At 36.1% G+C, this 26,480-nt stretch overlaps 2 protein-coding genes across 2 annotated transcripts; one reads left to right on the plus strand and one right to left on the minus strand.

Moving 5' to 3' along the window:
* The first annotated feature begins 2,118 nt into the window (after nucleotides 1-2,118).
* Nucleotides 2,119-3,796, plus strand: LOC104595641 (putative methyltransferase TCM_000336). The gene is made up of 4 exons (XM_010256466.3): nucleotides 2,119-2,276; nucleotides 2,375-2,782; nucleotides 2,917-3,189; nucleotides 3,324-3,796. Exons 1-4 carry the CDS (start codon nucleotides 2,202-2,204, stop codon nucleotides 3,657-3,659), a joined length of 1,092 nt encoding a protein of 363 aa, XP_010254768.1. The 5' UTR covers nucleotides 2,119-2,201; the 3' UTR covers nucleotides 3,660-3,796.
* Nucleotides 3,797-17,858: 14,062 nt separating this feature from the next.
* On the minus strand, nucleotides 17,859-19,475 carry LOC104595642 (uncharacterized). Its single transcript, XM_010256467.3, has one exon. The coding sequence runs from the start codon at nucleotides 18,778-18,780 to the stop codon at nucleotides 18,052-18,054; it is 729 nt and encodes a 242-aa protein (XP_010254769.1). The 5' UTR covers nucleotides 18,781-19,475; the 3' UTR covers nucleotides 17,859-18,051.
* Nucleotides 19,476-26,480: the final 7,005 nt, after the last annotated feature.

Raw genomic sequence — 26,480 nt, forward strand, 5'->3', positions numbered from 1 at the left:
GTGTGAAACAGAGTGTGTCAACGTCATTTGTCAAGTGGAAAGCAAAAAAGCAAAACTCCGATGGCAGCAATAACAATAACAACAGCAAGAGAACAAGCAACATTATTGTCCAAACACATTACATGGGGGAGAACCAAAGCAGAAAAGGAGCAAGGCAATCAAGTGTACGGTGTTTTGAATCCTTTCTGCATTTCCTTTTCCTATTTTCTTTTCTCCTTTCCTTCTCCTCTGTGTGGTGCGTTTGTTCGCATTGGTGTAAAGATCACAAAGATAGGAGTCATTAACCAGAGAAAAGAGCAAAGTAAATCTGATTTTTCACCTTTTTCCCCTCTTGTACTTGGCGCGTTTGTTGGTGTTGATGCGATGATCACAGTGATAGCTAGGAGTGATAAACTGGAGAAAAGAACGAGTGTACAATAATTTTATCACCCCCAATCCCCCATAAGGCTGTATTTGTTTTTGGTGTTAATGCAAATTGACATAAAATTCTATCGTTGGTTTGCAATATTTCTACGTGTTTGTTTTTACTGTAAATACAAACTGGTATAAAACTTCATATCTAATTGTATTTTCATGCATTTGTTTTTAATGTAAAAGGTTTATTCCATCGATGTATTATTTACATTAATTGTTACATAAAAAAAAATAGTCCGACGATTCATTAAAATTTTAAACTGAATTTTACATCAATAAAATTTCCACCGAAAACAAACACAACTTAAATGATAAAAGATTTAGACACTAAGGTTGTATTTGATTGCAACCTGCAATGCAAATTATTTGAGTGTAAACTATGACCTATTTTTGTTTCAAATTTTATTTTATTGCCGTAGAAACGAAGTAAATTATGACATAGAGCAGAATAAAGTAAAACCCAAAATAAAATTAAATGAGAATTTGCATTTATTTCATTTATATTGGTACAAATTTATTTATTTTCACTGCAACCAAACAGAGCTAAAGTCCATTCAATGTGTGTTCAGCGCAAACATGCGAGATCAGTCGAGATCAGTAGGCATAAAGTTGTAAATGAGCGCTTAAAAACTTCTTTGGCACCTGTCCGTTAAGATTACCCTTGAAAAGATTCTTGTGCACAAATAACGGGTGGAGAGAATTTGAGATTCTTGTGCACAAATAATGGAGCATTCAGGAGTCAGCCTTGGATATATGAAACCAATCAAATAATTGTTTTCGTCCTTTTTCTCTGGCCCAGATCTTCTTCATTGATCATGGACGGTCCCATCTCCCTTTGATGCCAAAGGAATCCAGAGTGCAGTGCAGACATCTCCCCCAGTCACCACGTGGCCCGTGACATGGAGGGCATTAAGCGAAAGTGGTCCATCATCAATTATCACGGCATTAATTTATCATTTCATTATTCACATATTAGCCCTACGCGTGCTTATCGATCAAATCATCAAGCAAGCCATAGCCATCCCATCTTGTCGAGTGATCTGTGGGCAGAACAACGTAACCCTCTGCGATATTTTTTTTACTAGAATCCAGAAAAACCAGAGCAACCATGCTTTAAAATGGAATGCTTCATTTGTTTTCATTGAGAAAGAACAAATGATAATGGGAGGACTACATGTATATATTTGGCATTAACAGTATATATTTCTGTAAATTAACTCCAAGCTTCAGCTGATAGGGGCCAAATATGTTAGCCAATAATCCCCCCAGAAGACTGGCCTCCTGAAATTTAAAAGACGACGTCGGTGACATAAGAGGTCACTAGGAACAATCCAAGTAAGTAGGAACTCACCCAATTCTGTTTGTGTGGAATGTTTCTTCCTTGTTTTTTCTCTCTTCCTTGTTTCTTTCCTCTTCTTCTCTGAGTGGATGACGAAAGAACAACAGTTGATCTGATAGTTTTTGCAAATTAGACGGACAATAATACATACGTTAGGAACGGCCCTCATTCGCTCCCTAGAAAGCATATACTTAGTGGGAACCATCCAAATTTGGTAGGATTCTTCCCCTACGGTCCTCTCTCTCTCCCCCTGCCTAGCAAATAGCCAAATAGCAATGAAAAACCACTCAAGGAGCACGGACCGGTCCGCAGAATTTGAAAAGGCAAAGTCAAAAAAAGCTGCTTAATCAGCCCAAAAGAGAAGCTCTATAAAAACTGGGAACCGCCTACCATTAACCCAAAGCATTAAGGAAGAGCAAACTTCCATCGTTTATCTAAGTTTGCGAATATGGACGTCGAAAAAGTCTTCCACATGACAGGAGGATTTGGAGACACGAGCTATGCTGCAAATTCATCACTCCAGGTTACAATCTCTCTCTCTCTCTGCCGTTATACTTTTAGTCCTTCTATTAGCTTACTCTCATACCATAATTCATTACTTACATGTTTGCTCTGCACCAGAAAAAAGCCTTTGACATGGTGAAGCATATCACCATCAACACCATCCTGGACCTTTATATAACAACAAGTACACAGGGCTTGGCGGTAGCTGATTTGGGTTGCTCATCGGGCCCTAATACTTTATCAGTGATAAGAGAAATTATTAATGCTGTTGAAGGGATGCGTCGTAGGATCTTACGTCCGAGGACAGAATTCCGAGTGTTTTTGAACGATCTCCCAACCAATGACTTCAATTCAGTCTTCATGACCTTGCCAGATTTCTACAAGGAGCTTAAGAACGGAACGAGTGATGACGGCACTCCGTTTGTTTTCATATCTGGAGTTCCCGGATCTTTCTATGGGCGCCTTTTCCCCCGCAGTAGCTTGCATTTCATTCATTCCTCCTATAGTTTGCATTGGCTCTCTAGGGTAAGTAATCCGACCCCTCCTATCATGTCAACCACCTACCTGCTGCAAAATACTGTGACAGGTTTGTTTTCTGATCAGTAGTTCAATTATTTTTAGCCACGTGGTGTGATGACTTGGTGTGGTCTGTGGTGTAGGTTCCTCCGACACTTTATGATGAGAAGGGGCAGTCGAAAAACAAGGGGCAGATATACATATCCAAAGCAAGCCCCCCATCGGTATCGGATGCCTACTTGATGCAATTTCGAGAGGACTTGTCACTGTTCCTGAAATCAAGGTCTGAAGAACTGATGCCAGGAGGAAGAATGGTTTTAGTCTTTCTGGGAAGAAGAGGTCAAGATCATCTTGAAAGGGGCAACGCTTTCCTGTGGGAACTCCTCGCCCGATCGTTGGCTGTTATGGTCGCTCAAGTATGCACCGTTAAATAGTTTAAATGCACAACCCTCACAACTACTATATATATAAATCGCCATTAATTAATCACGCTCAGGAGCTCAGTTCGTGTGGCTAATGATGTATAGTTTGTATGTTTGTGTTTGTGTAGGGAGAGGTGGAGGAAGAAAAACTGGATTCTTACGACGTTCATTTCTACGCCGCATCCAAAGATGAAATAGAAGATGAAGTGAGAAGAGAGGGATCCTTTGCTATTGACTGCCTGCAAATGTTCGAAATAGAAAGGGAGGTCAAACATGGTATGAGCTATGGACAGATTGTGGCGACGACGGTTAGGGCCATCCAGGAATCTATGATTTGCCATCATTTCGGGGAAGGAATTGTGGACAGATTGTTTGAAATCTATGGTAGAATGGTCGATGACGAAATGGCTAAAGAAGAGATCAAGCCCATCACTTTTATTGCAGTTCTGAGAAAATCGATTTGAGTCAAGAAAACTTGTTTTGTTTCAGCATATATACTCGATCTTACCTGTATCCTATCGTAGTATTTGTGGGTTTGCAACATGGAAACTGACAAGTGTTGAATTTGGAATTGAATTGGGAATCCATTATTAATTAAGGTTGACAACTAGAGACCAAACAGAATTTCTTTCATTGATTACCATTAATTACTAGATTGTTAAAGCGACTAATGGTTTATTGCCCTCATATTATACTCAGCACTACTCTTAATCTACCGTCTCATGCAGGGGTCAAATCCCAACCCTTGCCCCATTGATTGGTGCAATCGAGAATGAGTCCAGTCCTAATAAACCTAACGAAGAAGAAAACTTAAACTTTGGTTTAAGGCTTTAATTTCGAGTTGTCGGAGGTGATGGACGAAGTGAGAAGAGCAATCAGATAGTATTTGTCAATAGGGCGGTGCCAAGTTATAAGGATAAGGCCGCGCTTCAAGACCGAGGAGTAGTTAGAGGCCCAAGGAGATATCCCTGTGTAAGTACTCCGGCGCTCAAGTCAGTAGGAGGTGATGGATGGCCGGGCCGAACTAGAGGGATGTTGGTCCGAGCAGAATAACAGTATAAGTGTCGGAAGTTGGGATCCCTTACCTTGAGTATGGAATACTTTTTTATACCCCGCGGAGTTGTCTTCCCCACTCCTCTTTATTCATAGTTACGCTTATCCGCACTACTGGTATTTGACGTGGCTGAGGGGATAAGATGGGAGGCCACACTAATAGCGTAGCCCGGCCTAAGCCGCGGAATGAGTATGTGTTGCGGAGCTAGCCGAGCTATACCGATGTGGCTGGGTTGGCCAGGCGATGACTGGGCGACTATGTGTCTCTTTGGACCAGCTCATCCATGACCCCAATACCTACCTATGTTGGTGTTTGTTTATGGGTGTTCATGTTTTAAGTTGTGTTGTGTGCAGTGTAGTTTTGGTTTTGTGCCTATAGTTGGCTTTGGATGATGCTTGTCTGGAGTTCAGAATCTTTGGATTAGTTGATCATCGCCCCAAGCTGTTGACCAGGCTGTGGACCTAAGTTGTATACTTGGTCTAGGCATCGATGTAAATGAATGTATTTGACACTTTATTTTTGAAAACACAAATGTATTCAACTCTAATTAATCGTTTATGCACCCTATACCATATCCAAAGCATGCTGCAAAGCCTAGACTTTGTAGCTCTCATAGTTAAAAGATGCATTGAGATTTTGACATAAGATATGGGTAACCCGAAGACCATTTGGCAGAAGTACGTCTTTTCGTGTGTCGTTTCAGGTCTTTCCGTGCGAAATTAAAACGCAAAAGATGTAATGGGCTTCTCGCATCTTTTCGACGTCCCATCTTCTAGCAGTTAGATCTTTCAAATGCCAAATGGAAATAGACCAATTTTCAGTCTTCCCAATTTGTAAATAGCCGAAAGATTGCATGAAAAGACGCACCAAACATGCCCTTTATAACTTTACTGGTTGAATGGAAGACATATTGCATAAGCATCTAGAAAAAACCTTGTATGGGAATCAATCTACTGATGATTAAACATGCTATCAATGACAGACTGATGCTTAACCCAATAGATTTGAAGTTTTGAACCAGATCAATTGTTGCTGCCTTCTACCAAATATCAATTCATGATATTGGAATTAACCTTTTACTAAAAGACTGACGCAGCGTGGAAGCAATGAAAAACCGAGCTGGCTATGCAAGCACCGGGTGATCGCTAGCTCCTAGCGAAGAACACCGAATTCTCTAGGAGAGAGAAAAGGTGGCGAAAATTGGAAGAAGAGAACTTGAAGAAATTCTGAAATTATGAACTATGAATTGATGATTAATTCTAGGAAAATAGCAGTATTTATAATACATTCAGAAATTGTAAAAGAACTAGGAAAGAACATGAATCTTGGTCTTGATCTTGATCCTCTTGGGTTGTCTTGATAAGGTCAAACCCTCTTGGAATTCTTGGGCTTGATCTTCCAGCGTCCGATCTCCCTGGCTCTCCTTATGCATGAATTTGGGAGTCTTGGATTTCTTGATGCTTCTTGGAGTCTTTGTTGGATCTTGATTGGAGTCTTGAATTCTTGATAATCTTGGAAGAGTCTTGATAATCTTGGATTCTTGATAAGTCTTGGAGTCTTTGATTAAGTCTTGATGGATCTTGAATTATCCTTTCTTGACTTATCTTTGACTCTTGTCCTTATCCTAGGAGTTGCCGCCCCTAGGGGTGAGATGGGCCTTGGGATGGGCCTCCATCATTCTCCCCCACTTGGAGAGAACTCGACCCCGAGTCATGTCTAGGATTGGCAAGTGTTATCTCTGGCAGGTACCGGTGAAGGTCAACAACGTTGAAGGTCTTGGATATACCCATATGATCTGGTAGGTCCACTATAAAGGCATTATCATTAATCTTCTTCACGATCTTGTATGGACCATACTTCTGAGGCTTCAACTTGTTGTAGGTACCTACAGGAATTCTTTCCTTCCTTAAGAAGACCATAACCTCATCACCTACATCAAACACTTGAGATCGTCAGTGCTTGTCTGCGGCCATCTTGTACTTGGCGTTGGATTGCTCAAGCTTCTGCTTCACGGCCTTTTGGATGGACTGGATTTGTTCTGCCATCTGTTCTGCTGAGATACTGGCGTTGGGTACTCTGGGTAGCTTCACTAAATCCAGTTCATGGTTAGGGACCTTCATGTACACGATGGAGAATGGGGATCTGCCTGTAAAACTATGCACTACATTGTTGTAGGCGAACTCAGCCTGGGCTGTGGCGAAGTCCCACTGTTTTGGCCTCTCCCGACATATGCTACGAATTAAATTCCCTAAGGTCCGGTTTACCACTTCTTTCTGTCCATCTGTCTGCGGATGGGTTGTACTGCTGAATTAAGTGATGAATCAAAAGTGACTGAGGAACCGTGTGTCACGATCTGATGTGATGGTCTTGGGTACCCCATGCAAGCAGACAATCTCCCTGAAAAACAATCTGACTGTTGCGGATGCATTTGTTGTTTTCTTGCAAGGGAGGAAATGAGACATTTTTGAGAATCTATCAACCACCACGAAGACGAAGTCCATGTTCCTCTGGGTCTTTGGCAAGCCTACACAAAAACAATCCGTCACGGGGTGGGTTGCGACTGCTACTGTCTTGATTGGCCATCTGACTGGGCAAACTCCCTGCTCTGATACCACCTGACACAACGTGGAAGCAATGAAAAACCGGGCTGGCTATGCAAGCACCGGGTGATCGCTAACTGCTAGCGAAGAACACCGAATTCTCTAGGAGAGAGAAAAGGTGGCGAAAATTGGAAGAAGAGAACTTGAAGAAATTCTGAAATTATGAACTATGAATTGATGATTAATTCTGGGAAAATAGCAATATTTATAATACATTCAGAAATTGTAAAAGAACTAGGAAAGAACATGAATCTTGATCTTGATCTTGATCCTCTTGGGTTGTCTAGATAAGGTCGAACCCTCTTAGAATTCTTGGGCTTGATCTTCCAGCGTCCGATCTCCCTAGCTCTCCTTATGCATGAATCTAGGAGTCTTGGATTTCTTGATGCTTTTTGGAGTCTTTGTTGGATCTTGATTGGAGTCTTGAATTCTTGATAATCTTGGAAGAATCTTGATAATCTTGGATTCTTGATAAGTCTTGGAGTCTTGGATTAAATCTTGATGGATCTTGAATTATCCTTTCTTGACTTATCTTGGACTCTTGTCCTTATCCTAGGAACTGCCGCCCCTAGGGGTGAGATGGGCCTTGGATGGGCCTCCATCGAAGACCCATGTCTTCATTTCGATTTTGGACTCTGAAAAAAGCATATTCTCGCAAAGTATATAGGATCAGTGTCACAAGTTCACAACTGCTGGGAACATAGTATGTGGAGTTTGCGCTTCTTAGAAACACTCTTGCGTCTTTCCAATTTGTGGCCATAATAAGTTGGATCCAGGAAAAATAATATGTGCTTCTCACACTAATTATATCGAACTTTAAACTTCAACCGGAAAAGTTCTTCTGAAATATAATGTCGAATAGTTTTGGATTGCCTTTTAAGAAATAAGAATCATGCAAAGCTGGAGCGTAGATGGAGATTGTGGATCAAAGAAGGGGGCAAGGTTGGAGGGGAAGGACGAATATCATCAAGACCTTGTAAGTCGTTATCAGCAGACGAGAAATTTTTTAACTGGTAATGTGCCATTATATAATTCTGGATTTCATAAACTATGGACAATGTAAGTACGAGAGAGAGAGAGAGAATGGATGTATGGTGGAATGAGGATGTTGAGATTTGAGAATGAATGCACCATCCTCGTCCTCTTTGGTTGGGGGGGAGACAACTGTTCACATGTTTCGGCACTGCTAGAATTAGATATTGATCCTCACGTTTATGATTTATCCACTAGGAGATGACAGATATGAGCGGCTTATGGTGACTTGGGTCCAGTCTATTAAGGCTAAAGAGTGCTCCTGCCTCGGAATGCCTAAACAAAGATCCGAAGACTCCAAACCCGGATCGGCTTCACTCCTAGTGGATAGGTTACTCTGTCTTTTCCTTTCTTTCCCTACCTTTTCCTTCAAACTAAACATAGTTTAAGGTTAAACTCTGTCTCATAAATCGTAATCCCAGGCCCGAGTATAGAATCTCAAATCTGGAAAAAGATGGGAATCGGATCAGATTCACCAAAATCCCAATCCAATCCTATTATTGAAAATTGTATTCGGATTTGAATTTGAATACTAATGAAGTGGGATCAGATTTAGATTTAATCCAACTCTATTTTGATTTTTAAATTAGAAAAAAAAATTAAAAAGTTAATTATTTTTCAACTTTTATATATAATAAATGGGAAATTGTTTAAGACTCTCCATGGATTTTAAACATTTCTCTTAAACTCACCACAACTTTTCAAAATGTTTAAAGCTCACCATGTTAGTAAGTTTTTATTTTCCAAAACTCACCTCTTGTTACTGCACCACTAATGCTTCTTAATAGAGGTGTCCATGTCAGCATAAATAACAATTTTCATGACCAAACTACCCTTGAATGGTGAGTTAGAGGAAAAATGGTCTTTTCAGTTTTCAATTTTCTTGTTTTTTTTTAATTTTTAGTGTTTTGTTATAATTTCTGTTTTTTTACATTTTTCTATTTTCTATAATCTATAAAATTTCATGTATTTTTTGTTACTCATTTGCAATTTCTGTGTTTTTCTATAATTTTTGGTATTTTTTCTACAATTTTTATTTTCTGATTCTGTTTTTCAATTCCTATAGTTTCTATAATTTGAAAATAATTTTTTATTTTGTTTGCAATTTCTATATTTTTTTGTAATTTATATATTTTTATGTATTTTATATTTGAAAATATTTTTTGAACTTTTTCCTTTTTTCATGTATAAATATTAAAATGGTAATATATTAACACCTGTTAATTTATTTTGTATATATTTTATATTTTTCTATAGACGTTAAAATGGTAATATATTAACACTCATTTGTCTGTTTAATGTCAAGTTAGTGACATGGTGAGTTTTAGACATTTTGAAAAATTGTGGTGAGTTTAAGAAAAATGCTGAAAGCTCATGGTGAGTTTTAGACAATTTTCCATAATAAATTAATATAAATACAATGTACTGAATTTATTTATATATATATAATATAAAAAATATTTTAAATATAACTATATAAATTTATATATTATTATAATATAATTGAATTAAATGGAGTCAAATCCCAATTCGATTTAAATGCATAAATACACCATCCAAATCCTGGATAATCAGGGGGCTGAAGAATTTAGGATAACACTAACAGGCCTAATTTAGATCTCATTTTTTGCTGCATTTTTTTCTGTACTTGCGTCAAATCTGACAATCGATTGGTACAGAAGGAAATGCAGGAGTTTCGGACTTCTTTTTTAAGATCTGCCAAAACAAGATGTGTACAATGGGTTACACACCCAATCAAAAACGAACACGTCAGCTGACAGATCCAGGTAGAGCGGTGGTGATTATAAAATCTATATTTTCATTTATTCCCATATACCACATGGCAACTTTGGCAACCTCCATTATACTATACTACGGGTGTCAATAGTGGTTTTGGGTTGGACCCCTTCCAAATCAAAATCAATTTGGATGGATTACACATACCAGATATATTGAATTGGACCAGTTTAGACTTAATGGTCCAAAGTATTTATTGTATTGGATTGAACCTGGTTCATCCATATTGGATTTGGTTGGATTGAGCCAATATATTATCCATTGATAAAAGATAAGAATATAGGTGTCAATGGACCAGATTTGTGTTGGAACCAATCTAAATTAAAGCAAATTTCAATAAATTGAATGGTCCAAAATATTCATTGGATTGGACTTGATCCATTTGCAATGGACTCACATTGGACTGAATCTAATTAGACCAAATCCAGTCCAATTGGCACCCCTACATTAAACCCATCTCCATTTGTGGGTCTCCAAAGCCCATGGAACCGACGAATACCTGAGAGCATGGTGAGATACGAGACAAAATAATATGGCTTTGTTCACTAAGATCTGTCGGCGTTTTCTCATGGAAGTGAACTCAGTGAATCAGGGGCTATCTAGTTTCGTTGCCGTTGTATTAAAAAAAGAAAAAAAAAACTATTATACGGTAATCATCATGAAAAACAAAATTGAAAATCATTTTTTTGATAATTAGGCGCTATTAAACGCCATTAAACACCTCATAAGTTAAATAGTGAAAAATGCCTTTGTTAACAGAACATAAAAACAATAAAAAATCTTCCAATACTTCCACACAAATAAGATAAATGTATGTTTTTCTTTAATATATGATTTAATCAAACAATGTTTCAAGTTTCATTGGGGAAATACCTATATAGTGGTGAATTGGCACCATTTTCAAGATAAAATAGTAATAGAACCAAACACCACCTTAATGAAAATGGGACGAATATCGATGAATGGTCGGGTCTGTGGGTTATGGCTTATGAGAGTGCTTCAAGCCCAACCAAATACATGACGATGTTGGCCTCTAGTTTTGTGTCTAGTGCAGGGCTGCACTAGGCATGACAAAGAATGCTAGGTCGAAAGTCCGACTGGCCCATTATCACCATCAATGACAATAAGTAGTCATTGCTAAGTACAACATCAACACCCTCGAGCTCCAGGTTGCAAGATGAGCCTTATGCAAATCTATAGGCCTGTTTGGTGTTTATAAAAGGACGCTACGTGTCTATTATAATTTATAATTGAAATATTCGTTGCCATGGATAAGGTATAACAAGTTGATATAACAAAAGAATGGAATTATCACTTAACCAACTAGTCAGCCAATTGTGGCTGATGTTGGTCTCAAAATAATATAATTGAGCCCAGATAGATATTATCTTCATTTCTATAAACAAAAGAAAACAGGTCCTACTATTGGATAAACGATGACCTGAAATCAAGAGAAAACAATATAATAGAGCCCAGATATTATCTTCATTTCTAGTCTTTGTGGAAATTACCATTCTAATCCCCCTAGTTGGGTCCTAGACGATATTGGTGTAACATATAAGTCATATCATCATTCTTATGAAACATTATATATCTTCTTCAAGTGTAAAGAACAATATTAGTCTTCTTAAATCTCCCACTTGAATAGGATGAACCTAGAAGCCCCATATTGGACAAAAGTAGCAGAGAGGGGTGGAAAAGGAAAGAGGACATCTAATTTTTGGACAATTGACAAGGACATTGGAATTCTCTTCTTGGTTTTGCAAAATTAATTTTGATTTTGTTATTGTAAGCTATAGCCACTGTTTGGGCGTTGTCCAATTCTTTCAACTTGCACTTTGTTCTTAGCCAAACCACCATCCACCCAAATTAATACAAATAAGTATTAAACCTCATGACATCTTCACTGTCACAACTCACAAATGTGAGAAAGTAGGTGATTAATATGAAAGTTGATGGAATCAAGGAAGCACATATGACATATATGTTGAGATTGGGAGGGAGAGATAGAGAGAGGTAACATGTGCAGGTAAGTTATTCTATTGACGTGTGTGTGTATTTATGTGCACCAAAATAGGTCCACCGCTGCTTTGTCGGTTCTGGCCAAAAGAGCTCCTTTTTTTTTTTTAATCAATTCTCAACCAACAATGACATTCCCCAGATAGATGTTGTGAAGTGTAAAAGAGAACTTGTCCCACCCTTTTTATACTTGAAATATGCAACAAATTAATTGTGACATTGTGTGGATAAAGCTTCTGTCTATTTTAGTTCTTATATTCTACTTTTTCTCTTGAGGGGTAGGTAGGTGGGGACTGGGGATTGAGCCATTGCCTTTGCCTTGGTTCAATGAATGAACTGGATCAAGTCCAACCATAACAGCAAAAAGGAGTGAGTGATGACTAATGAGATTATTGGCTACGTATGACGAATGAATATGAAACTTGAGAATTGAGATGGTTCGCGTACAGGAATTATGATGAAGTAACCAATCAACCTAGCCTACCATTGCGTGTCACAGTAACTCAGTAATAATAAGTAGTAGTTTTGGAGACAAGGGCCCACCTTGTTCCGGCCGACAGGAAGGAATAGGATCCACACATCTCAATAGAGGCAGAGAGCCAGAGCCCAGAGGACTGGGAGACCCTCCCCAGCTCCCACCTTCACACTTCCTAGCGATCTTCTTTGAGAATTGAGGTTGCTAATCGCTTGAATAATTTCATTAATTATACGTTCAATAATTTCAAAACTATTTTATTTCTCTGCTTTGTGCATCCTCTACGGGCCTACGGCATCAAAACAAGGTATAATTACAAACCATCGTTTTCAAAACCGGATCAGACCGGAAGGTCGGACCAAAAAATTTGTTCATTCAACTGATTGATTCTGTTTCATCCTAAAACCGTTTTTTATTAAAAACCATTGATTTAGTCAATAAACAGTTGATTCGAATGATCGAACCATCAACTCAAATGATAATTTTTAAATATTTCTTATTATTATTTTTTATTTTTTTAAGTTAGAACAGATCATCTATTTAAATTAAACGGTTGGACCATTCAACAGGGAACCAATCCCCACAACTGTCCGATCCAATTTTAAACACCTTGCTGCAAACAAATGTTGTAATGTTAAAACAAACTTGATAAATTATACTTATTGAATGCCCACAACATAATTTGCAGAGGTCTTCACTCTCCACACCACACGAAAGTGTATATGTATATAATTGGGACAGACCAAGAGTTATTCCCATTAACCCTAGCCAGTTATCCCTGCTTTAATGGTTCATGATGTTGACCTCACAAACACGTTAAAATTAGGGTTCCTTACGAAACCAGTAATTAAGATGGTGTTTTACCGGTGGGCGAAGTCTGATGTGTCCAAACTTGGAACCCCTTCCTCACTTTATCCTAATCCTACCAAATATATCAATAAACTATTATATAACAAATAAAAATTACTACTTCAGACTTTTTTTTCTTTTTTTTTTAATTAAATTCAGTCTAGGTTTGGCCGGGTAGAGGCTAGAGAGAGAGATTCAAAATTGAATGACTTTTGGGGTTAAGTGGGGCCTCAGACTTGGCCTTGACAGCTACTAAGCAGTACATGGAAAAGAAAACACAAGCAGGCCTCGGAGACAAAGATATTATTGCAGGGGAAAGGAGACAAATATTTATGTTATTTTATATCTTTACATCCTTTATTTGTTTATTACAAAGAAATAAGATGTTAGACCCAAGAGGGGCTTCAATTCATTTGGCAAAGCTATCTCAAATAACATGCCGACAGTTGACAAATATGGATAGTTACTTATTAGCTAGGTAGATTGTATACTTAATTACTGGTATGTAAGAGGTTCAAACATGTCTAATCTGTGACACATGCCTTCAGAATTACTAAATTAGGGTAAAAATAATGCATATTAATCCAATTCAGTGATCTTTTTTTGTTGTTTTTTTCTTAAATTGAGCTGTTTGGTGGAATGGAATTCCTCATTTAAAGGAATGGCAATTCCTGAGATTCATATTCTAGCCAATTCAAAATCAAGAAACAAAAGGAAAAAAAAAAAGACTAGTGACTTAAACACCCCCCCCCAAAAAAAAAAAAAGTCCTATTTTATTCATCGCCACCCTCTTTGAGAGTTATATATACATTCACCTTGGGGGGATGTAGGAGAATTTGGTTATTCTGTGAACCAAATACACCCTAACTTTTTCATTTCCATTTATTTCTTACTGTCGGTATGAACATCTTTTAGTTTGAATGAATCTCGTTTGGTGAATACAAGTGAATGGTCCATGTCATGGTTTTTAAAACTGAACCGGTGACCGAATCGGTCAGGGCCTAGGGGTCCGGTTACCGATTCGAACGGTCCGACCATCCAGCCCGAACATTCGGTCCATTCTAACAAAAAATTAAAAAATTAAACAAAATGAAAAATGGTCAAAACCGTTTGGACAGTTAATTGGCCGATTCAACGGTTTGCTGACTAAAATCAACGGTTTTGGGGAAAACAGAACCGGTCAGATGATCGTTCCCGGTTTTTTTGGTCCGGTTTTGAAAACAGTGGTCCATGTGATACACTAGGTATTTGATATTGATGGTAAAGTTTGACTATGTTGTATAGATGAAAATTCATATACCATTCAAATCATAAGACAATTATATAATACATAAAAAAAAAAAAAAAAAAACTATCACCACAAAATGCCATGATCTGAACTTTATAATATGCATATAATATTGGATGCAAATGCATCAGATTGAAACATTAATGCACCAAATCAATAACAAAATTATGGAGAATAGTAGATGACACTCTTAACTAATCTCCTGTTTTGTGATAATCTAAAATCTATAAGAATAATTACTATTAATGGTTAGAAGTAAACAAAGCTATTATGTTAATTTACTAAATTAACCATTGAATAGCAGAAATCGTTATTTAATACGACTATTAAATAACTTACATTTAAGCCTAAAAACATTTTCTTCTTATTTTTTAACTAAGAGGATATAAAGAAATTAGTTGGGAGCAAAATTTATCAACCAACCACTAAAGTAACATGTATGCAAACACCTTCTAGCTAGGCGTGTTGAGCACATTTGCACATTTGTCCAAGAATAAAACAATCAAACATTTCATAATGTGTCACTGTGTTGCATACGACTGAGGAGATGAGTTGCAGGTCTTACTTAACAACAGTACACATGATAATATATACAATGGGAAAAAATAGAAAGTTGAAGGTAAAGTTGTGAAGTAAAATTGAGGTCTTTTGACCAAAACAAGTGCAATATTCTCACTTTTCAGTATGGTATAGATTTATAATTTAATGTTATTTTTTCTTCAATTTTTATGATTTTCTATAATTTTTATAAACTTTCTACGTGTTCCTTTGTTTTTTGTAACTTATATTATTTTCTTCATTTTCTATGTTTTTTCATAATTGTTTTGCAATGACATATATACAATGGGAAAAAATAGAAAGTTGAGGGTAAAGTTAGAAAGCAAATTAGGGTCTTTTGAGCAAACCAATTGCAACATTCTCATTTTTTGTAAAATTTTTATGCATTTCTTTGTTTTTATATAACTTATATTATTCTCTTCTTTTTATGTTTTTCATAATTATTTTGCAATGACAATATATACAAATTATTACGTTAATGGAGACAATCGAAATAGAGGAGAAATGGGAAAAAATACCTGAAAAACAGGGAGAAAACAAAAAAAAAAAGTTTCATTTAATCATCGAATTGATTGTTCGACGATGAAACAGAGAGGTCAAAAAAATCCATTCTTCCCTTCAATTCAAAACCATGGTTTGGGCAAACCATCCGATACTTGACACATGTTGGCTCTAATCAGTAAAAAGGTTTATTAGGTAAGTGCTTTGGGAGAAGATCATATAAGGCCTAAAAGGAGAGAGGAATAGGTTCCACAACGGTTTTATTATTATTATTTTATTTGCTTTATCCAATTACAAATGTTGACCATTAATTAAATAAAATTAGAAAATAAAAACCATAAAGGATAAAAATGAAAAGTGAAAATCAGGCTTTTTGATGAAACATGTAGGGTCTTACGTATACATTTTCACTTGGGTCTCATTAGAGATACATGGTGGCTTATGTTTGGTCAATTTGGCATCGGTTTTCTTTCAATTATATTGGCAAGTGCTTATGGCTATGCCCATGAATCAATTTGGGTAATAGAAAAATATAAAGTTTTCTAAATAAAATAAGAAAAAAAATACTTTTAAGGTATAAAGAAGTGATTATATATTCAAGTATTATTCTCCAATAAGTGGTATTTATAAATGGGTCTGCTAGAATTGGATCTAGGATTCATTTTCTTTTACCTACCTATAGAAAAGTATACAATTAATGGCTAAATCCATTGAACCTAATAATTAATGGCTTTGCATATACATAATATTCAAATTCTCTCTCCTCCTTTTTCTTTGCTTCCCAACCCCATAAAAATTTTGTGGGTTATTTGATTTTTTTTTTAAATAAAAACATCAAACATTGGGTTGTTTATTAAGAAACTAAATCTTAATCATTCCCTCATAGAACACGAGCATCTTTTAATGCCAATCTGTGGATCGTTCGGGTTTCTTCTAATACATATTATAATATAATGGCAGCTTATTTTTTATCAAGTGTAAAAGCAATAGATACAAGAAAACATCTTAGTTTCTCCCATTAATGGATAAGAGCAAGGTAGGACAGTATTGCTATAAACAAAGACGTGAATATACAAAAACAAATTCTACAAAAGTCATCGCCCGTTGGAACCCACCACTAAATACCACATTGGACATTGTCAAAGCATATTTTCATGTTATAGATGGGCCCTTTTAGAGATGAAAAAAAAATGCAAAAGAAGAAGAAAAGAGAAAATGAAAAAAGGGAAAGAAAAGCAAAGCAAAGGGGAAGATGTTGAGATGTACCTTTAGGTAGGGAATATTATAGAAAGATGGCAGTGGTAAGTGGCGATAACTTAGTAATCCTTTTAGCATCCCCACAGAGAGAGAGGAGAAGCAAAATTCCTCACCCACTCCATAATCCTTCTCCTAGTGGAGATAATTATGAGAATCTTCACAAAAGTAAGCAAAAAATTAGAAATTATTTGGCTAAGAATCTATTATGTGTAAATTAAAAGTGAACAAAAAAGTAACTTCTTTCATCTTTAAGATGGAAGCATTCGGACAAGAAGCAAGCCCTCAGTCCAATCCCTGGGAAAATGGTGCTAAGAAGAAAAGAAATGGTTGTATAACGAACTACGAAATGATTGCAGATCTCTTCCTCTTTTTCATCTTTCAATTCCTTGAGTGGCTTTCTTTGAAATCAGAAATCCTGGTCTGGTCCCTGAAAATAGGTCTCATGATTTCCCAGACTTAGGAGCAGGAGTATCTATAGAAACAACATAGGTAGTCGTCAATCGAACATCAAATCATAACTGATCATCCAGGTGATAAAGATAAATCCATAATCTTCAATCAATCCCATTAATGGGGTCATCCAAAGAGAAAACCATAATCATCCTTTTAACATCCATGAATGAAAAAGTAAGCACTAAACACAAAAAAAAATAATAATAAATAAATAAAAAAGGAGGAACAAAAATTTAGAGGAAGGGTTACACATTCCACAATTTTATTTAAATAATATATTTATATTAAAGAAAAACAAATTTTGCTTTGTAGAGTGGTGGTACTGTGGTACCCTCATTTCAATGTCTTGGAAGAATGAAGAAGAACCATTCCCTTCCTTTCTTTTGCTTTCCTTTTTCCCCTCCCACATGATCAAAACAAATGAAAATGCTTCTTTAAAATTCAATCCGTGCAAGACAGCAAGCAATGTCCAGTCTCAGTCTATCGACTGTCTCCCGCATCCCGCATCCCGAATCCCCAATCTGTTTTTTAATAATCTATATTTTTTGTTAATGTTTTAAAAAGAAAGAAATTTATTCCTTCCTATTTTCTTTTGTTAAATACCAACCGAATAATTTCCGCTTACAGACAAGGGGAATCAATCAATTTAACAAAATGGTTTATCAGAAAACTTTTCTTTAATTTGCTTAGCTAAATTAATAACTCATCAGAACAAGTTAATCAAATGGTTCAGATTTTGAAACCAGCACTCTCCATTCTCATATAACATAGGAGGGGAAGAAAGAGAATTACTCCTTACTTCATTACACTGTACAGCCTCAAACAGCATTATGAGAGAAAAGGAAAGAAAGAAGAAAATTAACAATTAAACCCAAAAATGAGAAAAGAAAAATGAGATGATTTTTCTACAGCGCAGAGTTTTATATTTCAAGTGATTTTTATTTTCTTTTTCTTCTCTTGCGAATTAGCCTAATCAGCTTTGAGTCTGAAGAACGATAGCCATGGATTCCTCCCTTTGAAACTTCTGCTGCTTCGCTATGAAGGCTTCAATCTTGCGACGGAACTCCTCGTTACTCAAATCAGACTCGGAATATGACGCCTCCTCCGCTTTTGCGTCGGACTCTTCAAGTTTCCAGCATTTCTCCGTTTCCGACCGCCGGAGCTCCTTAAGCATTTTTTCTTGACTCTCGTGCTTGAAGTTCTCCGAGTGACTCCTCTGATAAGTCTTGGTAACTGGAACCATTTCAACGTCTCGATATGTCGGAGAAACTGTGCTTTCTTCGCTAACAGTTTCCTTGTCTTCGTATACGATGACCTCTGGCGCCGGTTCGGGACGTTCCGGTCGGATCCTACGACGGTTTTCGCTGCTCTTCACGAACTCGTCGTAGAGATCAGTGCTGGAGGTATTTGCGGAAGCATTTTGGCCGGAGAACTGGCCGGATTTCGCGAACAGAATGATGATGATAGCGTTACCGACTAAGAAAACAAATCGAGGACTAGCAAGTACCACACATAGCTCCCGGAAATACTCGCCGGAGATCCTGACGATAATCGAAAGGCGAGTGGAAAACCAGGAGAATATGATGAGAGCAACACATAACTCAACGCAGCGGAAGAGGTTGGCAATCTTGCGAAGGCGATGGTACCTGAGCATAGCGTTCGCCTTCTCTGCTTTAATGTTGTCGAAATCGAAAGAATCCATTATCGGGAGACAACAAAGATGGATAGACGGTTTTTATTTGTTGGAGACTGAATGTAAGAGAACAAGTGTCGGAAGCCGAACCGAGTGCAGAGAAACGGAACCCAACAAACGTCAAGACATAGTTTTTGACAGATTTATGAAAATTTACACCTGGAAAGCGCTTTCTGGAACTGTGTTGGAACTCAGGTTTGCCGATCAAAGCTTCAACGCCGACGATGAAGTGACAAAATGGATTACACTGGAATGATGCCGGGTTATGAGCTGTTATATAAAAGCAGAAAGCAGCCAGAAGGCTTTGTCAGTTTGTCTAGGGAAGACGAGAAAAAGCAAGAGATTACGAAGAAAAGAGAAGAGAATCTGAAGAGATTTTGATGCTTGGACACTGATTTTGCGGGAATGGTAAGATGGAAACAGAGCTGAGAAAGGAATGGAAATCTGAGAAGGAAAATCTGGAAGAGAGTAGAGAAATAAAGAGACAGGAAGAGTGATATGGACCGTGCAACTGCAAGATGTACTGTTGTTTGTGCTTTCCACTTCCTTTTTTCCCTCTTTTTTTTTTCTAACTTTCGAAAACAGGAGTGGAGGAGGAAACTCTTTCGACTACTGAGAGAAAGAGTCGTTTCCTGACTTTCGTCTTTGAGAGGAGAGAGAGTGAGGACTTATTAGGGAGGAGGGATAACCGAACGTGAACCTTCTCGGTGGTGCAGGTTCGCCTTTTATAGGCCGGCTCCAGAGCAAAATCTACCTTTGCATTTATCTGTAAATTTTTTTCTATGTTATTAATTGATTATTATTTATATTAATTGTTATTTTAATGAACCTTGGTTGAACCAAAACGCGAGCGATCTATCTTAGACCACGCGTGGCGTGGGTCATTGATTTGAGCTTGTCCTGGTTTGGCTTGCGTTTGTCTGTCTATGTCTGTGTGTGTTTCCGTACGGACAACTGCTAGCGTGGCGATGGCCGATGGGCCCCTCGGCCTCCCTCCTGGCTCCTACAATCCTACTCCGAATAAATAATAATATTTGCTAATTTACTACAAGCTGGAACTGGAAGGATGGATACAGTTGCACGTGGGGGAAGGGGGCTATTTCCGATTGAGATTTCCGCCCAGATCAAGGAGTTGTACAAAAACGGTCTTTGTTTGAAGTACAACTGATGGCATGGGTAGAAAAACTAGAAAGTGAGGATCTCACCATCGGATTGGAGTCTATAATTTAATGGCCGGGATTATCAGAAATGGTGGATATGATATACGTGATACGACGATTCGTGTGCTTTCACGTGATCCCGGACGCCTTCGCCTTGTATTTGATTATTCATTATTGATGGGTTGAGTTGGAACTTGGAACTGGAAGCGAGCCGGTCAGTTCAGTTCTTCGGGTTCACCTATTTTTCAAATATTAAAAAAATTAAAAAGAGAGAGAGAGAGAGAGAGAGAGCAGCAGCACCAGACACCAGACACCAGACACAGACACCAGACACCAGACACCACTCACTAGCAGGCTTTAAATCAGGATTCAGTTGAGGGCCGGATGGCCTGGATAAAGGATTTCTCCAATCACCCTGGTCCGGTGGAGGAAACTGAGACACACTGTCAGACACGCGACTGAGACTAGTAAATGGAAAGGGCAATGCTAGGAGTACGGTTTGGTCAACTCCGTATCAAATACAGCACCCTCCCTATGTAGTATGTACCGTGCATTTTGTGTACTTTTCGTATGGGACCCTCTGTATTTGCTTTGGTATTTTATTGTCTCTGTTTGTTGGTTTTGTTTGCTTTGGTTTTGCACACACAGTCTCCTCGGGAATGAATGAATTTTACAGGGTAGGTCCGGCTCCGCTACACTCCAAAGTCCAAACAAATCCCACCACGTGACTTTGGAAAATCGGGCCGTTGTTATTGTTTCGTGTAAATCTGTAAATTGCAGAGAAATTAGGGAAGGGAACCAAAATTTTAAAGAAAATGAACGATAGGAGAAAAGGGGAATGACAACTGACAACAAATGTAGACCAAATTTGCTAATTGCTATTGTTGATTAACTAAAATTTAACCGTTAATTAATAATTCTTTTCTCTTGAGAGCTATTTAGAGCAAATTTGCTAATTGCTATTGGTAATAATGGTATTGGCTGAAACAAACAAAAAGACAAAAGAAAAACAGACAACGAGAGAAGAGAGAATTCACTTAAGTTGATGATAAACAGAGCAGAGACGCAGAATCACGCCCTTTTGCCGATTGACTGAAAGAAAGAAAGATATAATGTCGCTTTGTTTTGTTATAACGTATAAATGCATGTCCTTGAGGGAAATATACGTACAAGAGACGCAAAAGAAGAAGAACAGGGAGCGGTAATGAAACTGTCTAGCTAGTCGCTACACTGTAGGCAATGCTACAAGAAGAAAGCAGCCAAGAAAACAATCGTCGTCGTAGTAAGTGTTCAGGTAGCCGGTTGGAGCTATTACGCGAGGGGAGTTCAAATTTGTGATCCGCCTGGTATTACTCAATTACAAAAGGGAACCCAGCGGTTGCTAGTTTGCTTTTGTCTGGAGAAAAGCACTTTAGAGTTTAGATAAAATCACTTATTTTATTACGTATATGAATGAAAAAGAAATTAAAGCTTCTTTTGTTTTTCCTGGTGCATGAAAAGCACAGGAAAAAGTTCAGTTCAGCAGATCTCTCGACTGATCGATCCTTCCTATCTCGCCGGGTTTTATGGCTTCCTTTATTTGCTTTGTTGGTAACAGCTGATAAAACTTCATCAGGAGGGCCACGTGGTTCTTGTCTTCGTACTTTTCGTTTCCATTTCTTTTTTTCTTGGATAATTTACTTCTTCTCTGTAATCAATGTCCATCACTTCCAGTTCCAGTCTCCTGGAACAGAACAAATCCTCCCCGGACACCCGGGAAAAAAACGGTTCAATTTGTTTGAATGGATGAGGGAGTAATAAAATAGGGTATAGTACCTGTACATAATCTAGCTACTACTCTACTCTACGAGTCCAGTTTGTCAGGAGCTTGGAAGTTGGAACTTGTCTGAAGCATTGGCTACTAGTCTTCCCCTACTCAACCAAATTCCTGACTCCTCAGTCAATCAAGTTAAATTTAACCAAATTCCAAGGAGAACCCATGAGAATTTAATGAATTTACGGATGGGTTTTAATGGAAATACGTAACGTTGTTGCAAATTGCGATGTTGGTGAAGAAAAAAAGACAGTCGATATGTCATAAAAGGTAGTCTGATCTGATCTCTCTAGGGTTTATTTCACAAACACAGTGGTTTCCTTTTTAATTAACCCACGACCACGATGTTGATTAAGCCTTCCTATCCTAAACGTTTCTACCTATATGTTTGTATTCTCTTTCCAGTTTCTTTCAATCGCTTTTGTTTGGATTCTGGTTGTGATATTGAGAAGATATTATCCAATTAATTAATTAATATTATAAACTTAATCAGCTTTAACGTCACTTTAGGTTCAACTAAAGCTTTCAAGAGGGTCTTCTTTCATACTCGACCTGTTCTTCTCTGCATGCATGCTAGATCTCTCAGCCTGACCTTTTTTGCACCAATTACAATTATTTAAGCTCAGTTTGGAAGGAGTATAAATGCAAATATGTATGGTGCAAAATCTTGTATTTTGTATGTATTTATACTGTATATATTTGTATTTGTACTCTTTCCAAATTGAGTCATAAAAACATATGCCTCTACTTACTAATTTTAAGGCTACCAATGGCAGCAATATTCCCGGGACTATATATATTCACATATTTACGTTTGGTACGCTGTTGCTGGATTTTGCTTTCTTCGTCTTCTTATTTTTATATCTGCACCATATAACCGATGAGATTAATAAAGTGGGCGTTTGGCATCCATGCTGTTTTCTGGGAAAATGGGCACTACATAGGTTTCACATCAGAGAAAATGCAGTTTTAAACAATGACTTCTTGTTTGTTACCATTTTTCACAAAGAAAAAAAATATCAGAATACATTACAGTCCACCACAGAATTCTGAAATTATGGCCCCTTCCCCATAAACTGCATCCTGCCATGAATTTGGTATCAATCAGTGGTCAACATTCATCTCACCAGTATAGTGGGGCTAAAAATTCTAAGGTGGGCTGAACGGTCATTCTCCCAAAAAGCATTGCTCTAGATCTTGACTTGGAAATCGAGAAAATATGGTCTCGAGCAATGCTAAATTCAATGTTTTATCTTGAATGTTGAATAATACAAACCATGTTAAAAACGTTGCTGCTACCACTAGTACTAAACAAAACCAATGCTGTTTTCTCAAAAAACAGCCTATGTATCAGCACGGGTTTCAAATAAAAAATAAACATTATTACTGAGAAAACAGTACTTACAACTCCACGTATCCAATACCAATAGTGCAACGATGTTCCCAGCACCGATGCCAAACACCTATAAAATAGTCTAGGTCTCAGTTCAACAAATTACAGCTGAAGAAAAGCAAGGACAATTGTGTAACTCCAAAAATCAATTTTAATTGGTAAAATGGTGGACATGAAACTCCGGGCCGGGGAACCGGTTTTATGTATTAATTATCATGAGGGTAATTAATCTTGAGCCCCCGAAAGAACGTTCTTGGTTGGCACAGTCGCTATGTAATTCCAAAAGAAAAAATAAAAAAGAAAAAGACGTTAGACGTGCAGATGTACTTTCTTTTAACTATATGTTATCAAACACGCCCTTAGTAATTTAAGCTGTGATTTGTTTCTCTATAAAACGGATGAAATTTTTTCTGATTAAAATATTTCTGTTAGTACTTCAACTTATAGAGAAACTTGTTTTGTGCTCCTTTTAATTTTATTTTTCAGATTGAAAGTTTTTCATCGTATATAACACAAAATAATATAAAATATAAGGTTTTGCACTTCCAAATCGAGCCTAAATAATGTGAACTCTGCGAATTCCATATAGGGTAATACGGGTCCCATGTTAATCTAAAAACGTTTTGTTTCCTCGTTTAATCTAAAAACGTTTTGTTTCTAATTAAAGCAAATAGAAGTATTAGTCAATGTTTTCGAATCGTCGTTCACCCGAACGGTTGGATCGTTCAGCTCGGGAACTGTCTAGGCAATCGATTTTATTTTATCCAAAACTTAAAATTTGGTTAAAAACTATTGAAAAAATCAACAAATCGTTGATCCGAGTGGTCGAACCGTTGACCCGTTCAACGGTTTTTGACCGCTTTTTATTTTTTATTTTTTTTAATTTTGCTATAAAAATGAGCCATCCGTTTGAACTGGACAGTCGAACTATTGACCCGAAAACCAATGGCCAGAATAATTCCATTTCCAGGTCATTTTTTAAAGCGTTGGTATTAGCTTAATAAATCAATTAAAAAACTTTTTGTATGTTTCTGATCATTGTAATGGGTGGATGTGAGATGGTACATGCAAAGCATATTATATTGTTGATTTGCGGAAAGGCACGCTACATCTTTCCCTGTTTTTTATTTTTCTCCATTTTGACAATGGTTAATTAAAATTTTAAGATAGCCACCCCTCCACCTCATGGTGCAAAAACAAATTTATCATTTTGACAATGGTTGTGTTTGTTTTTGGTGCCAAAACAAATATGTAATATTCAAACCAGTTTATGAATACAAACTGATTTAATTATGCACCGACAAACTTTGCATTCCAATCAAATGATTTTTGGTTGTAATGAGTATAAACACGGTTTTGCAAGACTGAAGTCCACCTATTTTACATTATCCAACTATGAATACAAAGTTTGTATAAATATGGTGCAAATTTTGTATCAATTGTAAATATAAACATGTCTTCAAAGTTGTGATAATTGTCATTATAAATAGTTAAATACTAATAAGCATGTACATGCTTTGCACACAGTAATTATAAATGAAAAAAATGATAGCAAATTTTATGTATTTTTATTTTTAATTTTTAATTTTTTATTATTAATCAAATGCATATTGCAAAATCCAAATATAACTACATAAACTCCATGTGTAAATATATTATAATCGGATTAAGTTGTGAAGTTTCAAGTATCACTGACAAGTCTACCTGTTTTGCTAGACACTTCTTTTTGTAATATTTTTTCTTTTTGGTGTATCTTTTTTTTTTTTTTGTTCAGTTATCAAAAAAATGTAAAATTTAAATAGTGGGAATTGAATGAGGTGAAAAGTAATGGTTCAATTTAGAACTAAATTAAAAAATAAGTATTTTAGTCAAAAGAAAGTTCTACAGCTTTATTCATATTTTTAATAGTAGTGTAAATATCGAATTATAGGTGTGTTCAATTTTTTCTATATTTTTTTTATTTTTCTGTGTAAAAATAATTCTAATATATCACACTTACTTTTATTTAATATGATAAATGTACAATGTTATACATGTGCTTGAATGTTTATTTTGCAAAATTTATGTATTTTTATATTTTTTATATTTTATTAATTTTTATTATTTATTTATCACATTAAAGGTTAACATATTTAACCCAAAAGTTGAACTATTTATTATTAATTTTTATATTTCAATTTTGGTTAGTTCTAAATTATGTATTTCATTTTCATTATCAATAAAAATAATTATTGTTTATTATACTTATTTTTTAATTTAATTAATCAAAACATCATAAATGTGTCTACTTTTTTAATTTTCTATATTTATTTATATTTTAAAAAATTATTACCTAACTATGACTTTGTAAGTTGATCAATTTGATTCAGATTGTTGAATTCCTTAGCCACCACTTAGATAAAAATGGTTTTGTTTTTTAGTCAATTTTAAAATATATGGCTTTATATTGTTAAAGATATTGGTATAGATCTAATTAGTAGCACTTATTAGTGAAAAATAACTTAAAAATATAGGATTTAATAAGAGAAAATGAGATTTAATACCTTAAGTAATATTTGAAGTTACATTTTCAACCCTTACAATTAGAAATTGATTAAATACAAAAGCATAGGTATTTTAGTAGCCATTAAAACTGACATTAAAGCTATAATAAAATGACTTGTATACCATTTCTCAAACAAATATGTGATAATTGGATCAAATTGTGAAGTTTCAAGTATCATTGGCAGGCGTACCTACTTGGCTAAACTCTTCTTTTTATAATGTTTTATCTTTTTGGTGTATATTTTTTTCTTTTGCTCATTTATCAAAAAAAATGTAAGATTTAAATAGATGGAATTGAATGAGGTGAAAAGTAGTAATTCAATTTACAATTGAAACCTTACACTTATATAGGGATTAAATTAAAAAATGAGTATTTTAGTCATTTTTTTATGAAAATCAGACCAGATTAGATGATCAAACCATTAGAATTGGGAACCGATTGGGTCACCAATTCCATTTTGGCCCTAAACCACTATTTTACAAAAACAAAAAAAAAAATGTTGAAATGATCAAAGAACTACTAACCCGAATGGTTTAACTATTAAAATGTTTGACCCGGTTAACGTTCTTGGGTTGCTTTCATACTATTTCCAAAATTTTTATCAATTTTAAAATAAAATTTAGAAAATAAAAAAAATGAAAAAAAAACTTTCATATCTCATAAACTTGTTCGAAAATTAGTTAGGGTTTTTATTTTTTCTATTTTGATTTTGAGTTTTCTCATTTCTATGATTCTTTTTCATTTATAACATAAAAAAATTGCAACTCCAATAAAAAATCGAAAAATTCAATGCAAGAG

Source organism: Nelumbo nucifera, chromosome 5 (assembly GCF_055504915.1).
Source record: "Nelumbo nucifera cultivar China Antique chromosome 5, China Antique-T2T, whole genome shotgun sequence".
In the NCBI taxonomy this organism is placed as follows: domain Eukaryota; kingdom Viridiplantae; phylum Streptophyta; class Magnoliopsida; order Proteales; family Nelumbonaceae; genus Nelumbo; species Nelumbo nucifera.

What these genes read in the sequence shown, in the direction of transcription:
- LOC104595642 (XM_010256467.3), bottom strand. Translation starts at nt 18,780, where the DNA reads ATGGATTCTTTCGATTTCGACAACATTAAAGCAGAGAAGGCGAACGCT.
- LOC104595641 (XM_010256466.3), top strand. Translation starts at nt 2,202, where the DNA reads ATGGACGTCGAAAAAGTCTTCCACATGACAGGAGGATTTGGAGACACG. An exon ending in GTTTGCATTGGCTCTCTAGG is followed by an intron (nt 2,783 to 2,916) that starts GTAAGTAATCCG and finishes TCTGTGGTGTAG; the next exon opens with GTTCCTCCGACACTTTATGA. An exon ending in TGGCTGTTATGGTCGCTCAA is followed by an intron (nt 3,190 to 3,323) that starts GTATGCACCGTT and finishes GTGTTTGTGTAG; the next exon opens with GGAGAGGTGGAGGAAGAAAA.